This window comes from Hydra vulgaris, chromosome 12, assembly GCF_038396675.1.
Source record: "Hydra vulgaris chromosome 12, alternate assembly HydraT2T_AEP".
Classification (NCBI taxonomy): domain Eukaryota; kingdom Metazoa; phylum Cnidaria; class Hydrozoa; order Anthoathecata; family Hydridae; genus Hydra; species Hydra vulgaris.
This window is the reverse complement of record NC_088931.1, coordinates 76,021,953-76,044,882: the sequence shown is the minus strand read 5'-3', so window position 1 is coordinate 76,044,882 and position 22,930 is coordinate 76,021,953. Positions and strand designations below refer to the sequence as shown.

The 22,930-nt window shown below is 29.6% G+C and overlaps 1 protein-coding gene across 1 annotated transcript; it reads right to left on the bottom strand.

Annotated features, from left to right (window-relative positions):
• Nucleotides 1-429: 429 nt before the first annotated feature.
• LOC136088359 (uncharacterized) lies at nucleotides 430-816 on the bottom strand. Its single transcript, XM_065812056.1, has one exon. The coding sequence runs from the start codon at nucleotides 814-816 to the stop codon at nucleotides 430-432; it is 387 nt and encodes a 128-aa protein (XP_065668128.1).
• Between the last annotated feature and the right edge of the window lie 22,114 nt (nucleotides 817-22,930).

Here is a 22,930-nt window from a genome sequence, read left to right as displayed (position 1 = left end):
CTCGACATCAACATACAGCAATTCTTAGCAGTATTATCGTCAATTCTGGAGGATGCATGTCTGAGTTCGTATGTTCTAAATCTTCATTATACAGAGAAGCAGAGAATGTTGTGTTTTTTTTTTTTTTTTTTTTTGTTAAACATATTCGCTTCCAACAAAGCTGCAAGCAACCACTAATTAAAGTTGGAAGTTACTGGAAGAGAAAAGATGAAGATTGTAGAGCAAGATAACGATTGACGGACGACTTAAAGGATTGTAAATTATATTAATCAGAAAAGCAAGATGAAGGAAGCGAATTCCAAAGAGCTGATGTTCGAGGAAAAAAACTAGACGAAGAAGCGTTTTTGGAGCACTTAGAAACAGTCACTTAATTGAATGATGAGTAACACGATAATGAATTTTAGTAGATGGTACATGAGACGCTAGCTCTTAAGAGCAGTGGTCATGATAGTATTTGTAGAAAAGAGAAAGAGAAGCAACATTACGACGGTGTGATAATGGTTGTAGGTTGGCTGCAAGAGCAGGTCCAACTATGTTTATAGTGCGTTTTTGCACCTTGTATAAAAGAGAAAGGGCATCATTAGAAGATCCACCCCAGATATGGCAACAGTATTCCATACAAGGCTGAATTTGGGATTTATAGAGATAGAGAATAGAATCCGAAGTAAGAATGTGTCGAGCTCGATAAGGAGATGCAATCTTAGCAGACGTTAATTTTGCAACTGATTTGATATATGGTTTCCAAGAAAGATTGGAAGTTAAAGTTAATCCTAAATGATGAAGAGTAGATGACTCATCGAGTACATCACTGTTCATAAATATAGGAAAATCTAAATTATTGCGATAACGATTGGGTGAAAAAAGTTGAGTTTTATCTGTATTGAAGTTCACCAGTCACTGTGTACCTCATGCTGTAGCAGAAGTGAGATTCTTTTCAAGCTCAAATGCCCCCTCCAAGCAATCAGAGAGTGTTGGTTTCTTATCACGACAAAAGTAAATGGTAGTATCATCTGCAAACAATGCCACATTAGATGTGAGAATATCTGAAGATCATTAATGTAAGTTAAAAAGAGTATAGGGCCAAGGATAGAACCTTGAGGAACTCCTGAAGTTACAGAATAAGATGAAGAGTGCTATCCATCGAGGACAACTTTTATGCTACGATTGGAAAGGAAGGATTCAATGATCTTAAAGATGTTGCCAGATACATCATAAGAAGAAAGCTTATGGAGAAGACCAGCATACCAAACTTTATCAAAAGCTTTTGAAATGTCAAGAACAATACTCTTAACCTCTCCACCTTTATCTAATGCACGATAAAACCTATCGGTTATTATTATTAGCAAATCAGCTGTAGAACGAGAATTTCAAAATCCAAATTGATGGTCAGAAAGTAAGTTATTAGATTCAAGATGAGAAATTAAGTGTTTGTTAATTAAAGATTCAAAAACCTTGCTTATGATAGGAAGAAGACTAATGGGACGGTAGTTAGACGAATCAGATCGCTCTCCAGAATTTTTTAAAATAGGGATAACAGATGCCGCTTTCCAGCAGGCTGGAAAACAAGACTCTGATAAGCACTTGTTGAATAGTTTTGAGAGCATAGACGACAGCTCCGGAGAACAATTCTGCAATACAATAACAGGCATATTGTGCGGGCCACAAGCTATAGTCTAGGCAGGAAATCACTTTAGATACAGAAGCTGGAGTGATACGAATGTCAAGCAATGGATCAACCTGTTTGTTGGCAATATCAGGTAGAACGCAACTAGTGGAATCAAGAGATGATACTGATGAAAAATGTTTAGCAAACAATTCAGCTTTGTCTTTAGTTGAGGTGACAAAGTCTGAACAAAATAGAAAAATATGATGGGACGTTCGATGCCACAACTTGGCTGCAGCGAACCAAAGTGATTGAAAAGATGCAAGACGTTGAGTTGAGAGTACTCTTTCCTGTTTTGTTGCAAAGTGATGCTTTACGCAGTCTACGAAAGCTTGGGAGAAGAAGACAATAAAGATAAAATAAAATTGAGGATGTCGTGCTGCAAGCCTTTTATTTGGATGCCTCATTACGCGGTTCCGGAGGAAGTTATGAAGAGTATGAGAGCAAATTACGAGATAAGTGTGGATAAATTAAGGATGGTTACTGGAATATCATGAACATACGATGGAACCGTCAAAGGGCCAGCTGCCACTAATGGTAGTGGTTTAACGCAATAAAAACAAAGTTCGGCCGGTGCTAGGCTGGAGGGAAACCAATATGTTCACTGAGGCATTTACAAGAGATTCGGACGTCTATGCTGTGAAGTTGAGACAGTGGAGACAAATAGGTAACAACGCGGCAATTATCGACCTGCGAAAAATATATCTCCAGCTGAAAGCGGATGAGACACTATGGCCGTATCAAACGGTGATGTTTAAGAGCAAACGGTATTGTCTTGATATGCGACTTGGTTTTGGACTTAATGTGGCACCGATGATTGTGAAATCAGTAGTGAGCTTTGTCAGCAGAGAATTTTTATTGACTTCTAACTTCCCGTGCGTGGACGCACGGGAAGTTAGAAGTCAATAAAAATTGGAAAAGATTAGCTATAGATATCACTCATAACAGAGGGGAAAATTATTTGAGCTTGATCGACTGTGGGCCTTCAAGATTCGCACTGTGGCATCAGCTGCCACACTCGCAGGGAAGCATTGCAGTAATTCGGCAGTTGCAGTCCATATTTTGCATAAGGAAAGCACCAGAAGAAATATTGACGGACAATGACACTAAATTTAGAAGTGAAGAGAATAGAAAATCTCTTGAAAGTTGGGGGATGCATTTGAAGCTTAGAGCCACTTACTGTCCTTCGGGAAATGACATCATTGAAAGAAACCACCGAACTGTCAAAAGAGTGGCGAAGCGATCGAACGTAGTTTCCTTGAGAAAATATAAATATAGTATTTAATTGTATAGGCGGTATAAAGTATAAGCGGTTATTTTTATGAGAATATTTGAGGTGATTTGTAAAGTATAAATTGAACGTGAAATTTTTGTAAAGGGAGTTTTTTAAATGAGTAATAAAAAAGATTTCAAAATTGCAACGTTGTGCTGCCTGCGAGAAATTTACAACTTCGCAATCCCGGAGCTGTTCACCATGCCAGATTCATGGGTAAAAGTTTATTTTACCTAAAACTGTTTCTACCTATACCAAAATAAAGTTAAAAAATATATACTTCAGAAGTTGATTTAAATCCACGCCACTGTCGGTTAAACAATATAACAAATAAATACCAAAAACAACAACCTCTCCAAACAGTTTTGGCAGCAAATAATAACAATTAAATTTGATAATATAATCAATATATATAAATTCAAGCAATTATAAAGAGCTCGCATAAACACGTCTTGACACTTTGAAGTCGGAAGTCAAATCGATCAGTTTGATCAGTTGATTCGATTTGCTTAGAAAGCAGTTTGAATCAACTGATCAAACTGATTGAATTTTTTCAGACAAAGCAAACACACAAACATTCAATTTTTATTGTTAATCTTTGATTAATTTGGCAATGTAGCAATTCACTAAATCTAGGTTCATTAAATCTAACTCATTCTTTTATAAAGTTCAACTTAAAATAATATTAAATAACAATCCACTCAACATACTTACAAATATTATTAAATAGAAACTATTAAAATCAACGAAATATTTATTTAAATTACTAAGAAAAATTCTTGAATAATTCTTTCCTTACAAGGTAATAATTATTTAAATAAATGATACTTGTCACACTTATTGACAATAAAATGAGATCTTATTTGATGACATAGCCCAAAAAGACTATTCTTACTGCTCTTCAAAGAACTACTCTTTCCTTCATAACATCTCTCTTGATAGAGATTTTCTCTTTTTGTGCCATTGCAACTACTTTTATCAATTTTTTACAAGTTTTGTTTCAAAACAACCCTAATCTGTAAAGATTAATTTTTCTCGGACTTGCCTTCCAAATATTTTAAATATTTTATTTAAAAATTTATCGGTTGGACACGGAAAAATTTGGTCAGCTTTAAATTAAGATTTCTCTAAAACCATAAATGCTTTTTATTTCAATGTTTTTTATTATTAAATGTGTTTACATCAATTAGAGTTTCAACTTAATTTTAAGGGTCTTGATGTTTGGCAAGACATCAAATTTTATAGCGGTTTGATGCCATTATTTTGTAGATTTTTCTTTTTTCACCTTATTGGTGGCATTAATCCTCTTTTTTTGGAAGTCTTTTTTATTTTTTTTTACTCCACCTGTCTTACGAAGAACTCCTTTAACTATTGCCCAAAGATCTCCATTCTTGCGCTTTCAGTACAATTTGGAGAATTCGCATCTTTAGGAACAATTTTCACATTATTATCTTAGCACCATCCTAGAACTATTTTAGAATAGTAAGAAGCAGCAAGATCTGGCCAAAAGAGACATTGGTATTTGTATTTTTTTATAATGGCAAAATTCTTTTTTGGAGGCATTCTTTGATGTAAAGATGGGCTGTCAATGTCTTCTTAGTGATAAAACAAGAAGACTGCATACCACTGCTACAAATTGCTTGCCACACAATGAACTTGTATGTAAATTTTCTTCGTCGAATATATTTAAGTTGATCATTGACAGGTTTATTTTTGTTCTCATAGTAAAATTGTTGACCAGGAAGCGGTGAAAAATCCGCCTTGCAATATGTTTTTTCATCTTATAGTTGCACATACTTTTATCCACCATTATTTTAACCAACTTCTTTGCGCATCGAATTCCTTTAATTTCATCATTTAAGCTTCTCTTACGTGTATTTTTCTTATGAAATGCTTTAATTCCAGCATTTTTTAATACTTTTTTGATATAAGAATGTAAAGTTTTGAATTTTCTTGCTAGATCTTGCTGGTTTGGATTTCTGGTTATTCAACGTAAAATTGACTTTACATTTTTGGATTTATGGAAAGTTTTCTTTCTTCCACTTCCAGATTTTCTTTCGAAGCTTTGAGTAGTCTTTAACTTATTTAAAATATCTATGACTGTAGGTTTTCGGACATTTGTACATTTAGCAATCAAGCGATATGAGGTTGATGGCAAAAAAAATTTACAACTTTTTTATGCACCTCAGTTTGTTTCCGAAACATTTAGCATACCATTAATTTGTAAACAAAAGTTTATCAACACAATTAAATAAAAGGAAGTAAAGTTTAATTAAAAAAAAATAAATAATAAATACAAACATTTGTGGTTTGGAGAAATCTCAATTTAAAGTTGACCGGATTTTTCCGTGTCCGCCCGGAAAAGTCAATTATCTTAGCCAATACAAAAAGTATTTGGTTTTCTCACAGCTTTTCTGTTTTAATAAAAATAAATTATATATATATTTTTTTTTTATTAAGGTATCACTAGAAAATAATTTCAAGCATACTTTTTTACATTTTTATGCATTTGGACAGAAGTTAACCTTAGAAACCTTAGAAACCTTAGAAGTTAACCTTAGAAAAAACTGAGGTTTTTACGCTATGCATAAGTCAAGCCACGCTTTAAATAGCAAATCAATATTTCGGTCTATAAAATTAAAATGGTAAAAGTACCAATAAAATAATAATAAAAATTGTTGGTAATACCAACAATTTTTATTATAGTTGTTTTATTATACAAACTTGGTATTACATAGTACAACACTCATGTAACAATTATTTTGAAAGTAGTGACCAAATATCACAGTAATTGGTAACGTTTTGAAATATAAGTAGCCAAAAACTAATAAAATTTAAACTTAAAATGCCATAAATCCTTAATGAGTTAGCTAATGAGACTGAAATTTCATCCGGTGTTTGGTGTGGCCATAGGTTCTATTTGCACCAATTTTCATCAAATTATTAAATTTAAGAGTGGTTTTCATTCTACAGGTGTTTTAATTGGCACACTATCCAGTCATAATTTCACCCACTTTAAACATTCAAATCAATTTTATTTCCGTGGACAAAATTAAACGATTTCAAAATTTGCATCACAGGATATCTTAATGTGTAAGCTATCTTTTCTTATAGTCTTGGGTCAACTGGTTGGCATTTCAGGAATCAATGTAGTCGTGCTTTAAAAGCTTATTATCTTTAGTTTAACATTGAACTTTCCCTCCATTTAACATTGCTCTGTTTTTGCTCTGTATTCATTTTTAGGCTCTGTTTTTGCTCTGTATCCATTTTTAGGCTCTGTTTTTCCTGTATTTTTATAAATTTTAGAGAAAACATATATAACAGATACAACACTCGTCTTTCTGTAAATAACTTATTATTAAGCCATCAACATGGCTTCAAAAAAAATTAACTAAAACAAACTCGCATTAACTAAGTTTACACGTAAAACTACCGAACCGTTTGGTAATTCATATAAAATAGTTTTATCAAGTCAGAGGCGGATTTAAATCCCGTTAAGCTCTGTGAGTGATCTGGTAAAAAATTAAATGTAAATATTGGTATTATAACGTCTACCACCTGCCTATTATTGAACTGCCGATCTTTATATATTTTTTTAATTTATTTTTAAAAAACGTTTACGTGAAAACTATGCTTTACAGAGGTTGCAAAATTGTTTTTACAAAATTTGTTAAAGTACCCCACCAAGGGTTAAGTTTGCGCCAACTTAACCCTTGGTGGGGTATGTTGGCACATTTTTTTAAATTTTTTTTGAGGGCCCGGGAAGGCCTCAAGAATTTTTTTTTGTAAATAAATGCAACTTTTATAACTTACCCAAATGAATTCAACTTTTATAAGTTACCCAAAAAATGTGTTGCTAGGGCTACAGAGCTCATAGAATAAAAACTGAGCCAACTAGCCCCGGTCTCCCCTACACTATATTGGAAGCTTATAAAAACCATGAATAGCTTTAATACTTAATAAAAATGCAAAAAAAAATGTATTTAAAAGTTAATTACAGTTAAGCCTTTATTGACGAAAGCGCAGCTAGCAAAGAAATAAAATTATTTTAGGCCGCTTAACTGTAACTTTATCGGCAAGTAAAACATTTACAAAAAATGTTTTCCAGTATTACTAAAACTCTCGAAAAATAAAATTTTTACACTCACTTTGTATTTACAGCATTACGCAATGCCATCTTAAAAATATTCAAGTTGTGAACACACATGGTCAAATTTTTATACATTTCTGTGTTAATCAACATGTTTTTATGCTAACAGCATATAAAATATATAATTAGGCATAAGTGCAAAATGCATATTTTCACTTAAGGTAATATTTGTAATTATATTCGGTGCACTTATGCCAAGTTGCACTTATAACAGTTCGCACTTATGCTAATAATTGCAAATACTATGCCAATTTGAACTTATGCCAGTTTTTGCAACGCTTCGCCCTTGTGCCAGTTTGCATTTATGAAACTCGCGCTTATTCAGCCTCCCGTGTATGTGTGTGTGTGCGTGTATTTTTTCTCTCTTTTAATGTTTAAAAAACGCTTTTTATAGTTCTTTTGAGTGAGCCTATATACATACACACATATCTCCATAACACACATATATACATAAATTTATAAATGTGTGTGTGTTTTACTGCGCAGAAATTTAAAAAAGTAAAATACTGTGATGCTCAGCTAAAAATAAAAAATTATCAAATTAACAAAGAATATAAAATATCACAATTAAAAAATGATGGTTATTAATTCAAATCCCAAAATATCAGATGTAATTGTTTCAAAACTACAAAAGAAAAACTAATGTTGCAAAAATTTAGTATCTTAAAGATTGCTTCAATTGCCATATCAAAATTAATAAAAACTATATAAAATTTTTTACAAGTTTACGAAAAAGAAGTTGCAGCAAATTTTTTAAAAGAAGAGAACCAAGAATTTTATAAGTTAAGATCACCATAAAATTTTTTCTTAACTAGATATTTACTTTGGGTAAAGTCAACATCAGGTAGCTGTAACTTTGGCTGGGCTTCAATAACAAGGAAACGATTTTTCAACGAATGAACATAATCAGCAAATAATGACAACAATGAGCAGCACGCATTTAAAGTTATTTTTGGATCTTGTATATTTTTGGGTAAGGCATTCATTCTTTCTAAAAAATTTTTTCTAAAACTCAAACTCAAATTCCTCCGTTTTTTAAATAAATATTTTGTGCCTTTACTCTTGCTGCCGTATCAAAAATATTGTCGTCATAAATGCTCTTTAATGGATTCATTATATTGTCATAATTAAAGTTTTTGGTGCAGAAAGAATATAACTCCACTTTTGGTCGATTTTTAGATTTGAACGGAATGCTACTAATTATAAGATACTTTAACAGTTGATGAAAAATAATTTAGATTAGAGCACTCCCATTTAACTAAGGATTTGACTGAATGATACTTATTCACTACATTCAAATTTTTCAGTTAAGTTTAGTACATTTTAAGCAATAAGGGTAAGGGGTCTTCCACAAATTACGTCACGTAATTTTTGACAGTTTTAGACCAACTCGCCCCTCCTCTCGTCACAACATGGTAACTTTTTTGTAACAAGTTCCGTATGAGTCGTCACAAAACCACTAACCCCCTCCCCTAAAGCGTGACAAGAATTATGGACGACCCTTAATAGAAATCAGCGCTTGTTACAAAGTTTGAATTTGCTTTTAATGCAACATTTTCTGAAAAATTTCTAATTTCCAATCACTATATTTTTGACAGTTTTAGACCAACTCGCCCCTCCTCTCGTCACAACATGGTAACTTTTTTGTAACAAGTTCCGTATGAGTCGTCACAAAACCACTAACCCCCTCCCCTAAAGCGTGACAAGAATTATGGACGACCCTTAATAGAAATCAGCGCTTGTTACAATGGAATGTTACAAAATAGTTTGAGTTAACGTTTTAATGTTATAACGTTATAATGCTATAATGTATATCTTCAAAACATGCAGCAAACTGTAAGTATTTTTATGTTCCTGCTAATGTCAAATCACAATTCCTTGCAGAAAGTTGCAACAATCGCAGCCTGGGAACAAAAAAAGCCCTAAAATGTATTTAAAATACCCAAAGAATAGATGATCTGTTTTAGGTTTTATCATTTTATTTATTGAATAATAGTTAGCATAGTATTAGCAAAGTATTAAACTATTCATATAAACATAGTTTTGCTATATAAAACAAAAGAAATATAGTGATTGGAAATTAGAAATTTTTCAGAAAATGTTGCATTAAAAGCAAATTCAAACATAATCAATCTATCAGTAGTAAATAACTTAAAATTATGCAGATCACTGTGATTATATTGCTTATGGATAATACAAACTAAAACATGTTATCACTTCTTCTAAAAACTATTTCAAAAAATATGAAATTTTCACAATCTTAGTCCAATAATTCATGCCGTGGGTAATAGTTTTCCAATTTTATTCATTTTGGTCTCATCTTTTTAGTTTTCCAATAATGAATATAGATTCAGAGAGAATACCGTAAGATTGGGTGGCTTTGGCCCATTTTGCACCTCAATGTCTATTGCATGAAAGCCACAAAAGTTATTTCCTCAAACACTAAGTACTATTAGAAGTAAATAGAAAGGACAGTTAGAACTATCTGTTTCCCATTTGAAAATTATTTACCTGAAGTATCTTTTGGGTGGTTTAAGTGGTGGGCAAAGTTGCCCTGTGTGTTAGGGTGACTTCGGCCCAACCCTGTAAAAAAGGACTATAGGAAGCAAAACAACAATAAAAACAACAATATTTAGGCAAAGAAAATAAATTTACAAAAAAGAAATGACAAAAAAAATTTAGTAACAAAGTTCTTGTATAAGTATAGGTACCAAGTAAACAAAACTGTTTAGGTATAAAGTAAACAAAAATGACTAAATAAATGTTTCAAAAAATTTAGTGAAAAAGTTCTGGAACTGAATAAATTTCTCTTTTCGAAATTTTCTTTGGTTCCTCAATAAAATCGACTATTTCAGACTGGAGAAAAAAAAGTTGCACTGCTGGTAGTGACCATTTCTAGTTAAGGCCATTTTTTTTCTTAATAGTAATTTCTGCTCCATTTTTTCTTAATTTTTTCAACTGCAGAAAAAAAAATTTCGAAAATTACTTTAAAAATATTCAATAGTTATTACATTAAATAATATTAGTTATTAAAATAATTAGTTATAAAGTTTACTAATTGATTAGCTAAATATAAATAATTCAAAATAAATAAACAAACCTGTCTAGGATTTAACTCTCCATTGTATTTAACAATTACATAACAATTCTCTACAAGATTTAACAATTTCTCCTTTTTACAAACATTTTTTGTTTTATCAATATTTTGAAAGTTCTTTTTGCCTAATGCTGAATGATCTAAAGATTCTGTATGACTTTCTACGACTAAACTTACATCCTTAAAAATTAGATTAGAAGACTCAGTAGTTCCAGTATTTGTACTTGGGCCAGCAAAGTCAATGTTGTTGGTCTCAATTGTGTTTATAATACTGATAGGTGTTTTTACATTATTTGAATTTAATCTATAATTTTCATTTATAACACAAGATGATATATCTGTTGAACATAAGCTTTTACCCGGGACAGCACGGTTTTTTAGAACCATCTTAGGGATCATCCAGTGACTTACATAAATGATCTAAAAATGATTGGCTTACTAAATCAGTAGTTGAGTCTAAACCTACATTACAACATGGTAGTCGTGAAAGCTCTTGAGACTTGTCTAATGGAAAAATTCCAGTTTTGCGAAAATTAGCTCTAAGGTTATTATTCCCATGTTCATTTAAGTTGGTAATTAAACGGTCTAAAAGTCTAGGAAATTCATCTTTAGGAAGAGAAGCAACTCTCCTTCCTTTTCCTTTCTCCTTCCATTCACATAATATTTTGCGCCAGTTAATCTTCATAGGTCTAAAGTAGGCAACATCTAATGGCTGCGTGAGATGTGTAGAGTTTGCTGGTAATGCCACAAATCCTATGTTATTGCTTTGACATGCATCAAGTACTGCAATGCTCAAATGTGAAGATACGTTATCACCTATAATGACACTTCTTACTTGAGCCTTCTTAAGTCTTGGAAGAAGTAAAGAGAAAAACCAGTCCTCAAAACATGTTGAGTCAAACCAACCACTTTTTTTTTTTTTTTTTTTTTTCTATTTTTTTTAGGTGCTCCAAGAAGTCCTATCGGTCTTGTCACAGAGCACCGCGGAAGTGCATTTAACCAGGAAGTTCACGCCTCCTTCCTTACCGTGACGCGAAAATATGTCCAAAGCTCGTTTTGAACCTGGATCTCCTGCTTATAAAGCAAGCACTCTAACCACTGCGCCACAGCCGCACTTTTTGATCTGTTATAACGTGCTTTTGGTGGCCCATGTTCGATCCATGTATTCCATAACGACTCAGCTTTGTAAACAACATAAGGTGGTAGCAATTAACCATTAGCATTGCCACAAAACATTACAGAGAATGAGGTCTTTGTAGAATTAATTATGTGTTCAGGATACTTACATCCACGCTTTGTTAATATTTTTTTTTTACCTGGATCATCACTGAGATTGGTTTCATCATAATTCCACATATTATCAGGTGATATATTACTTATTTCATTTGATAGATTTATAAAGTAGTTATCAATCACAGTCGTTCCTATTTCTGCTCTCTTTCGCTTTATGTTGCTTGCAAATCTTGCTGTGAGTTCTGGATTTCTTTTTAAAAAAGATCGAATCCAATCGCCACCTGGAAAATTATTTTTGAACTGAGGTATAACGACGCCTTTTTTCTCTAAATACCTTTTTACTATGCATCTTAAATCATATTTATCAACAGGAAAACCAAACTCAGATGATTTTATTGCATATGCTTTAAACATGTCTTCTTCTTTTGATACTTTTTAGGATATGTCTGTTTTATTTTCTTTTTTAATGTTGATCTTGGTATATCGTATTTCAAAGCTGCTTGTCGTTGAGTAATTAAACCATTCTTTAAATCTTTTACTGCATTGTCTAACTGTTCTAAAGTATAAGTAACATATTTTCTTTTTCCACGATTTGGCTTGTAATTTTGTGGCATATTTAAACTAAGAACTAAACAAGTATAAAGTATAAAATAGCGAATATTTACTAATACAAACTGTTATACTGATTTTCTATTGCATTACTACTACAAAATTTTTCATTCCAACATAGTAACTACCATAATATCTATAAATGATCACTAAAAAAGGTTTACTCTAATACATGGGGTGACTTTAGCGCGGGCCAATGTTACCCTATGTAGTGGGCCAAAGACAACCTATTTTTTTTTTAATCTCAATTGCAAAAAAGTAATAAACTGTTAAGCTTTCAAAACAAGATAGAATCAAACACTAATGGTTTAAAATTAATTCAGTGTATATTCCAATAAAAAACCTTCTCCAGGTACTGCTATCGATGTAAAAGTTTACACACCTAAAATTTTGCTTCGGCTAAAGTCATCCCGTAGGGCCAAAGCCACCCAATCTTACGGTAATAAAATTTCTATAAACCTATATTTTCAGTTATTCGACCACAGTTACAATTTTTTTTCCATTTACGATATAAATATGTTATAGTTATATACTAATATAAAACTTATACACAAACTCACACGCACACATGCAATGTCAAAATATATTGATTAGAAAAAAAGGTTTTGGATTTTTAGCATCGACTTAAGAATTTAAAATGTTTTATGTTTAACAAATGCTAAACAACCGAATAAATCGTTTCGCTTGTTTTGGTATATAACTATATCCTCCATAGAAAATAAGGAATGAATATAGTCTTTACTCTGTTCAGAATTGTTTAAAAGTGACGTAAGTGCGTTCCTTGAAACTATATCAAGCATTCGCATTATTTTCAGAACCCCCTTGTTTTATATAGGTGAACAAAAAAGTTGAGATGAGCGAAGCGGATTGGAAAATAAATGGAAAAGTCGCGGTGATTAGAGCATAGAAACAAAAATATCCCCAAAAAGTCTCCTTACCACACCCACCCCGAATGTTAGGGCAACAAGTTAATAACATATATTTTTTTAGCACTAAATTTTATTAAAGTTTTGAATTTTATTTATTAAATTTTGGTCGTTTTTTTACGTTTTAAATTTTATTTATTTGTCTTTTAACGTTCATAAGTTATATAAATATGTAAAATTTCCGCCCTTCCAAAAAGTAAGGGGTTCGTAAATTTCTCATGGTTTTCTTTCCGAACATTAAAAGATTATTGAATTAAATTAATGGCCTGTCGATAAATTTAAATTGTATTATAAGCTAAAAAAAAGCATTTAATTAACTCTTTGCCCTCAGATTGAGAATGGGGAAAGCACACTTTTCGAGGTGTTTTTGTTTCCATGCTTCAGCCACCGCGATTTTTTTTGCCAAACACTTTCATTTGACCCAAGCATGAATATTAGTCTGGTCGCTACATGTAAAAAAAAAAAGGAAAATTAAACATTTTGAGTGGACATTCTAATTTTTGTATAGATTTGTTCCATATAACTTAAGAATTATAAAAATCTTTATGTGTCACTTGGAAAATGCTTATAACTTTAGTTAAGACAAAAATAGATGCAACTTATTATTATTTCATTTATTTAACACCCAACGTAAATTACAAGGTAAAAAAGAAAAATAAGAAAGTTATTTCTCGTGATTTTCACTTAAGAATTTTTTCTTCCAGTATTTGTTTAAAAATTCCTCTTTGCTCTTTCGCATTCCAGCACTCTATTGCATGTTTCAAAGTTTGTTCAACTTCGGAGGGAATTTCACTTTTAGAATGTGCTATTTTTATCTTCTTTTTATTTTGAATTAAGTTTTGAAAATTTAGCATCCGAAAACGGCATAGGTCCTGAATATCGCCAACAAACGAATGTTTAAATAAGGCGTGTTTCAGTTGTGAAAAGATAATGTCTGAAGTTGTTTTATTATTAAGAAGACGAAGAAACAAGTTTAATTTATTTTGTTGAATACTTTTTGAAATTTCCTGGATTTTAAATAGCGAATTTGTATAGTTCTTACTGTGTTTTGAAACATTTAAAAGCGATTTTAGTGCACTCCTTCCAATTACATCTAGCTTTTTCATCAAATCAGAATTATTTTCACATATCTCCATACCATAAGTTAAGGTAGGGACTGCCAATAATTTATATATATAAGAAGTAGAACTTGGGTGGGCAAACCGGATTCCAGATTGAATAAGAGTTTGAACAACAGCTCTAAAGTTTGAAATTTTTTCATCAACATTTGTATTATTGAGTGAAGCAAAAGTTGAATGTTTAGTATCCCATGTGAATCCCAGATGTCTAAGTTTATTCTGAAGATTTATTTTATTACTAGATATCGTTATCGTATTTGTGCTTTACCTGAAATCAAGAATTCAATTTTTTCGGCATTTATTTTAATACAATTTAAATTACTGTAAATATTGCATGTTTTTATCAGCTTTTTGAGACCAGAGAGGGTAGAGCTTAAAAGTATGATATCATCCGCATATGCCACCACACCAGTGAAGTTACCATATATCGATGTGCCAACAATATCTTAATTTGTAATAGTTTCAAGAAGACTTTCAGTGTAAATATTATATAGGTGAGGTGAAAGAATCGATCCTTGTCTTACTCCTTGCTTTAGAAGAAAGGAGTTTGATTTACAACCTTGATATGAGACTGTTGCACTACTATTGTTATATAACGAAGAGATAGTGTTAACTATACAGAGTGGTAATTTTTTATCGAAATATAATTTATCAAATAGGATATTCCAGTTGCAGCTATCAAAAGCTTTTTCTACATCTAAAGAGCATAGGTATACAGGTGAATTGTTGCTATTGTAATGTGTAATTGTTTCGCTAATTAGAAATTCAGCATGTAGCGTTGAACAGTTAGCATTGAATCCAAATTGTAGGGGGTGAGTATCTCTAATATCCGGACATATAATAAGGATTAGATATTCTAGAACCTTTGTAAAAATTGGTATAATGCTTATACCGCGATAATTGTTCGGGCTATCTAAAGATTTTTTATACGATTTAACAAGGGGTACAATAATAGACGTCGACATTGATAATGGTGTCCATCCATAATTAATGGAATAAATAAAAAATTTGATGAGCCATTTTGTTAAAGTATCACAATTTGCGTATTTCAAATGTTCTGCTGAGATACCGAAAGAGTCAGGAGATTTTTTAAATTTTAGGTTCGAAATAGCCCTAATTATATTTTCTTCAGTTATTATAACATCATCATGTTTTGTACACGGGGGAATTCTCCGATGATTTCCATTACGATGTGTTATTTTTGAAGTATTCAGTACTTTTTCGAAGTGGTTTGCAAATTCTGAAGTAATGGATTCTTTGTCTTTTTTATTATTTATGGTAAATAATCTAGAATTTATGTCTTTGTTTAAACATCTAAAAGCATTCCAAAAGTTGTTTGGTCTAATATTTTTTAACTTTTCAATTTTAGTATACTGTGCGCAAATTTTATTATTTTGAGCCAACTTGACGGCTTTGCGAAGCTTTTACGAGCCATTAAGTAACGATTGAAAGTTACGGAGTTTAAATCTTTTAAAAAACCAGAATCCCTCCATTTGTTGAAATGAATTGAAAGAATAGTTTTAGAACGACTTAATTCAGGTGTCCACCAAGATTTTGAATACAAACATTGCTTTTTACTTTTTAAAGTTTCCTTAAAAGCTATTTGAGCGCTGCCAGCAATTATTTTATAGATTTGAATAAGGTCGTATTCATAATTATCAGTAAAATTAAGATAGTTAAAGCAATTGGTTAAATGATCATTATATGAATTTATAAAGTTAGAATCGTTCCAAGCGTAGCTAGGAATATTAGTATCTTCTTCTATTGTGGTATTGTATTTAGTGTGCTTACCTTCAACTTCAACTGATATTGAAAGTGGTAAATGATCGCTTAAGTTATTTGAGCACTCAGGATGAACAATGCATTTTAGACTTAGGAAATTTGTATATTTTGGTATGGCGACATGATCAATATATGACGAATTCGGTAGCGTCTGGTGCCGATATGTATAATTAGGGCCAGAACCTTTAGTTACATCTACTAGTTCTAATTGATTTGTTTTTAAAAATTCAGATAAGTGGACAGAATAACTGTTTCTTTTGGAATTCGATCTTTCAAATAAGTCATATATTTGGTGTGGAAAAGATTGGAAATCACCGGCTATAATTATATTACCGTTACCTTCGTAACTATTAATTAAACCTTTGACGATATCTAGTTGACTTTTGTATTCTTCCAATGATGAGAGGCTGTTCCGCGATGAGGAGAGGTATATTCCAATAACTATAATATTAAGTTCATTTTTTTCGAAATTTATTGCTAAAATATGGTCATCCTCGTAAAGTACTCTAATATTTTGGAATTGATTTCTTCGTATAAAGAACGCATTTCCGCCAAATGGTCGACCTTTTACATGTTTATTAGACTGATGGAAATAAATGAAGTGTGTTTTATCAAATAGATCTCTTATTATGGAGTATTTAAGTTTAGATATCCAATGTTCACATAAAAACGTTATATCATAAGATTGTATAAGTGACTTTGTAAATTCAATGTTTGACTTAAGTCCCTGACAGTTAAAAGTACATATATCGAAAGTTGTTGAAGGCTTGTTTTCTCCTCTTATGCTGCTTGAATCCATTTTCAATTAAAATTTTTATCCTGGCTCCCGTTGGATACCAGATTTTGTTCACTGTTTTTGAAAAAGCGATTTGTCCTAAAAGGTTTTACAATTATATTATTGTGCCATACCTCAGGGTTAAATATCTTTATTTTTTCCGAACTGTTTATTGTAACTCAAAACGATCTATTATACTCGTTTATTTTGTTTACGGCAACTAACAATGGCGTAATGTCTATTTCACTTATCATATAATTTTTAAGATCTTCTTCAGTAACTTGATTGCATATGCCTCCCACAAAGACATCAAATTTACGTACAATTTTTTTGCCTGCAATGCTTTTATGATCAGTAATTTTAGTTCCAAAGATAGGCTCGACCTTACGGTACTTTTTTTCAAAAGATAAATTTTGGTGGCGTGCAACAGGCCGCACGGGTTTATTATTCTTACCAATTAAAATAAAGTTGTCATCTTTATTCCGTTCACACGGTCGTTTGCAGGAGGAAATTTATTATACGCATGCGCAGTAGAATTATATTTATTGAAGAATTTTTAAAATGGCTACGGTAACAGCGTTATAAAAACTTATCATTGACAACGAGTAGTTTGTTCAATTTTAGATAATTAGATAGGTTTTTAACTAGTCTTTTCATGAAATTATTTTGAAAATAACTTGTAGCTGTGCGAAGAAATTTTTCAAATAATATACAAGACCTCTGATTGTGAATAATATCTACTTGCAGCTAAAGCAACTTTAGTATTTTTGTTTACAATTTTTAAACCTTTTTTAAAATATTTTTGAGCGTAGAAATTTTTTAATTTAAATTTATTCAGCAAGATGAACCTTTTATCTTTTTTGTATTTTTTGCTTATATGAGGATTCAATTTTTTTTGCGGGGTTAAAAGAAAATCTTAATCATTAAACTTTTGTAACCTGTTGCTATGGTACTCTTTTCCCATGTGGCTATATATATATATATATATATATATATATATATATATATATATATATATATATATATATATATATATATATATATATATATATATATATATATATATATATATATATATATATATATATATATATATATATATATATATATATATATATATATATATATATATATATATATATACATATGTATAGTGCTCAATTTTCTTAAAGAAGAGAGCATAATGTTGTTATATGTTAATAACATAATATTTTTATTTGTTAGTAACATAATATATATATATATATATATATATATATATATATATATATATATATATATATATTTATATATATATTTATATGTATAGTGCTCAATATTCTTAAAGAAGAGAGCATAATATTGATAAATTTTAGTAACATAATATTTTTATTTGTTAGTAACATAATATATATATATATATATATATATATATATATATATATATATATATATATATATATATATACATATATATATATATGTAAATTAGTAAAAAACACTTATCTAACTTTTTTCTTCAACTTTAAGTTTCACGCTGGATCATCAGGAAGAGTTACTAAATTTAAAAAAAATTCAATTTATAGAAAAAATTATTTTACAGGAAGTTATAAATTATTATAACTAAAAATAAAAATAATTTTTTTTTAAATTACTATATTTTTTTGGTTAACAGGAAGTTACAGAAAGTAATTATTAAATAAATTTCTTTGGAATGGGGATAATTTAATTTGGTCATTTGTTTTTATAATTTCTTAAGAGGAATTTATTTTCGTGTTTACATTTAGAAATTCGAATTTTTAATTTAATAAATTTTCCTGATTTAAATGAGTAATTATTTCAAATTTTTCTTGCAAACATAACATACATTTTTTGGAAATGTTATTTAGCAGGGCATTTAATATTGCTCTGCTCTTTAAGAACATTGAACGCTCTATTTGTAAAATACACTAACATAATTTACACACACACACACACACACACAAATATATATATATATATATATATATATATATATATATATATATATATATATATATATATATATATATATATATTAGGTCCCTGCAAATCGACATTTTTTGTTTCAAATTGAATCTCAAAGCAGGTCTTGATTCACGAATCGAATCAGCAATTCGCAGTTAACCAAATTTAAGCATTTTGTTTTCCAAAAAAATAAAAATATTTCTTTGATTAAATTCTTTTTGCCCGGATTATATTTTTGGCGTTTGTTTAAAAGTAATATTAGAACTATTTTCATTTACTCTTACTCCACCTATGGTAAAACCCATTTCAATTACATTTTAGCTTTAGAAATCTAAAAAAATAGCAACATTCGCAAAATAAAATATGATTCGAAAAAACTTGAATCTTTTTATTCGACTCAATCGAAGCAACACTTGATTCGCGAATCGAATCGATTCGCAAGGCCCTAATATATATATATATATATATATATATATATATATATATATATATATATATATATATATATATATATATATATATATATATATATATATATATATTTATATATATATATTTATATATATATACATACACATACATACATTATATTATTATGCACTCTTATTTATGATCAAAATTTTGAATGTTATTATTCCAGGCTTTCAATTTAGTCAATAACGTCAAATAAATCAACTGTATTGCCTGCTTCAAAGCAATACCATTGGTTATGTTTTTGATTTTATTAATTGAATGCTATAATTTTGATTCTATCTATTGAATCATCAGTCTGGTTTTGTACATATTGATTCAAAATTAATAAATTATGATAAAAATTGATTTAAAACAAACAAATATAGTATATATTTTTTTAGTATTCCAACCATATTTGGGTCTTGAAAAGGAAACTAACCTGTAAAGAAGGGGAAAATAAACTAAAGCAGAAAGACTTTTTTTTGGAACTCGATATAAATATTTGTTGTATTTCGTGTTTTAATTTTTTAATGTTTTTTAGCTTGAAACTGTTAAAATCAATATGAATATATTTAGAATATTTTTTACATAAAGATTGAAGGAATGAAAAATGTATTTTATGCATAAAAGATATTTATATTTTTATTTGAATTATATTTTGATCTTTTATTTTGTGTTGAAATACATGCAACAGTCAACATTTTAATGAGAGAATTTGTTTTGTTACTTGCTAATGAATCTTCATATAATAAATATTCTTGGCATTGAGGACATATTGCTTTACTAATTGGCTTGAACTTAATATTTTCTACAATACTAAAAAAGCAGAAAAGATGCTCGCATTTTTTTAAAGTTAAAGGTTGCTTTGAAATTTTACCGCATATATTACATGAGCAATGTTGCAAATGTGGATTTAACTCATTATTTAGCTCTGATATATCTATGTCTTTATCTTGTATTATGGTTATTGCTTCTTTTATGGTAGTGAACATTGCAAATGTCCACATCTTTGAATCAATTTTTTTCATCTTACTTTATTTCTAGATTGTTGTTTAGAAACTACTAAACCTTTTCTAAGCTTTTTTACTGATTGGCAAGTAGAACAATCATCACAGCGTGGTTTCCACTTAGTACAGAGACCAAGGGCAGTTGATGTTTTTCTTGAAAGCACATTGTTCATTGTACAATAACATTTTTTACACATTTTTGGAGGATGGACAATTTCCAAATCTGTCATTTCAACATGAAACAGCTTCTCTAATTTTACTTTAAGAATTTCTCTTATAAAATAATGCTTTTTACCAAGTAACTGTCCACAAACTCTGCAAATGAGTTTAATATTTTTGTTGTGAAGTTCCATTTTATTTAATATTAGACTATATAAAAATTGTATATATATATTTTATAAACAAATTTATTTTTTACAAATCCTTGTAATTCATCCATATTTATCAACCAATTCCTATTTATTTATTCTCTTTTTGAGATCTCTTTCTCTATTTATCTTTATATATATATATATATATATATATATATATATATATATATATATATATATATATATATATATATATATATACATCGGAAAGGAGTACCGTAGCAACAGGTTACAAAAAGTTAACAATTAAGATTTTATTTTAACCCTGCAAAAAAAATTGAATCCTCATATAAGCAAAAAATGCAAAAAAGATAAAAGTTTTATCTTGCTGAATAAATAAAAATTTTTAAATTTCTACGCTCAAAATTTTTTTAAAAAAGGTTTGAAGATTATAAACAAAAACAGTAAAAGTAGCTTAGCTGAAAGTAGATTTTATTCACATTCAGTTGTCTTGTATTTTATTTAAAACATTTCTTAGTACAGCTGCAAGTTATTTTCACAATAATTTCATTTTAAAAAATAGTTAAAAGTCTATTTAATTATCTAAAATTAAACAAGTTACTCGTTGTCAATGATAAGTTTTTAAAAACGTTGCATCCGTAGCCATTATTAAAATTCTAAATTATTTTTAACTCTACTGCGCTTGCGTATAATAACTTTCCACTTATTTCTAAAGTCTAAACGACCGTGTTCAATACTCATTTTCAGTTTTTTGTCATTTATCACGTCAGAAATTTTCTCTGAAGTTCTTGCGGTTGATTGCGTTTGAGCCACAACGTTGGCAAATGTTTTTGAAAAATGTTGTTTTTGTGTATTTTTAATTTCAATATTATTTGGATATAAAGAATCACAATTAATCGAATTTGAAACAATAGATTTGATTGTTGGTTTGCCGCAAGATTGCTGAAAGCTATCTTTCGTAAAATTTGCGGTGACTTCAGAATTTTTATTTTCATTTTGCGTGTCGTAGTTAAAATGTTTATCTTCACATTGTGCATAATAATCATATTTTACGTTTTGGGTATTTTCGTTTGATACTTTAAGGTTTTTAATAAGTTTACTTTGGATGAGTTAATTTTTCTCGCATCAGACTTAGCTCCAATTTTATTTCTTTGTTTTCTTTTAGAATCGAGTTTGTCATAGTAATTAATTCTTTAACTGACGAGATTAAAAACTTGTCACTAATATTTTCAACATTTTTGGTCGAGATTACGGCCTTAAATATATCTTTATGAAGTTGCTTTTCGCATATTGTGATCGAAAATAAATAAATATCCTCCAAACATAGTGATGTTTTATATCTTTTGCGAAGATTCTTTTCAGCTGGGTTTTCGGAGTTTAACGTTATATTTATATCACAGAATTGTTCTGTGCCAAATATATCCAAGATTTCAGTAAAAAGGCGTTCGCGAAGATTTCGAATCAAGCTATCTGAAACTGTTTTCAAACTTTGAACAATTAAATCCTTCGGGTTGAGAGCATATTTCATCTAAGTCTTTCAGATAGTTATCTTCAAACGTATTTGAATCACATATCAAATTGGAAAATATCTCACCGACTAAACGTGGTGCCATATTCGTATTTTAAATTCAATTATGGTGACAAGATAATACCAAATTAAGTAACAAATTTATATGGTAAGTTCATAGTATATACCCATAAAATATAAATAACTAAACTAATACTAAAAACTTAAAAAATACTATATAACTTTTCGTTAAATTTTTCGCCGCCAAAACACGTCCATTCATGAACACGTCCGCAACAACAACAACAACAAAAAAAAAAAAAAAAATTATTGAAAAGATTCCAAGTATATAATATCCGCCATCTTGTTTATAAATTGAATACCGCAAAGCATTAATTTAGTTTTTGCAAATTATTGACAGGGGGTTAACAGCTTGTAAAACTAGATGTTTTAAATATAATTACTCAAATCTATGTAATTAAAATTTCCTATACCTTATTTAAAAACAAATTTGTTTATAATTGCTTTTAAATATTGTATTAAAATTATAAAATACTTTTAATTTGATAAGTCTAAAATAGAAAATTTATTACCGTTCTTTGTTTACGAAAAGAAATGTTAGTTTTTCAAAAACTGTTAACTAAAAAAATGAGTTTTATTTATTTTTATTTATTTATTATTATTAAAGTAAATAATGACGAGTAGCAAAAAATCGCAGCATCTTAACCTACTTCCTAAAAAAGAAATTAAAAATGCTTGCATACTTCATCGAGGAGAAGTTGATCAAATAATAACAAACTGCGTGGTTTTACTAAAAATGCGCTGGCGAAAGTGAAGAATGCTTGGTAAGTCACAAATTAATTGTCCAACTCAATTTGTTTATTTATATACTGCTTAAAACAATCGTATGGTTAAAACAATAAATAGCATGAATTTGATAATAATATTTTTATTTACTTTAGTCAAATTCAAAATGACTTTAAAAGCACAAACATTCTACCTGATACGTGCCCAACAACTCTCTTGTTTCATCAAAGATG

Coding starts and splice junctions, on each gene's coding strand:
- LOC136088359 (XM_065812056.1), bottom strand. CDS start 816: ATGAACAGTGATGTACTCGATGAGTCATCTACTCTTCATCATTTAGGA.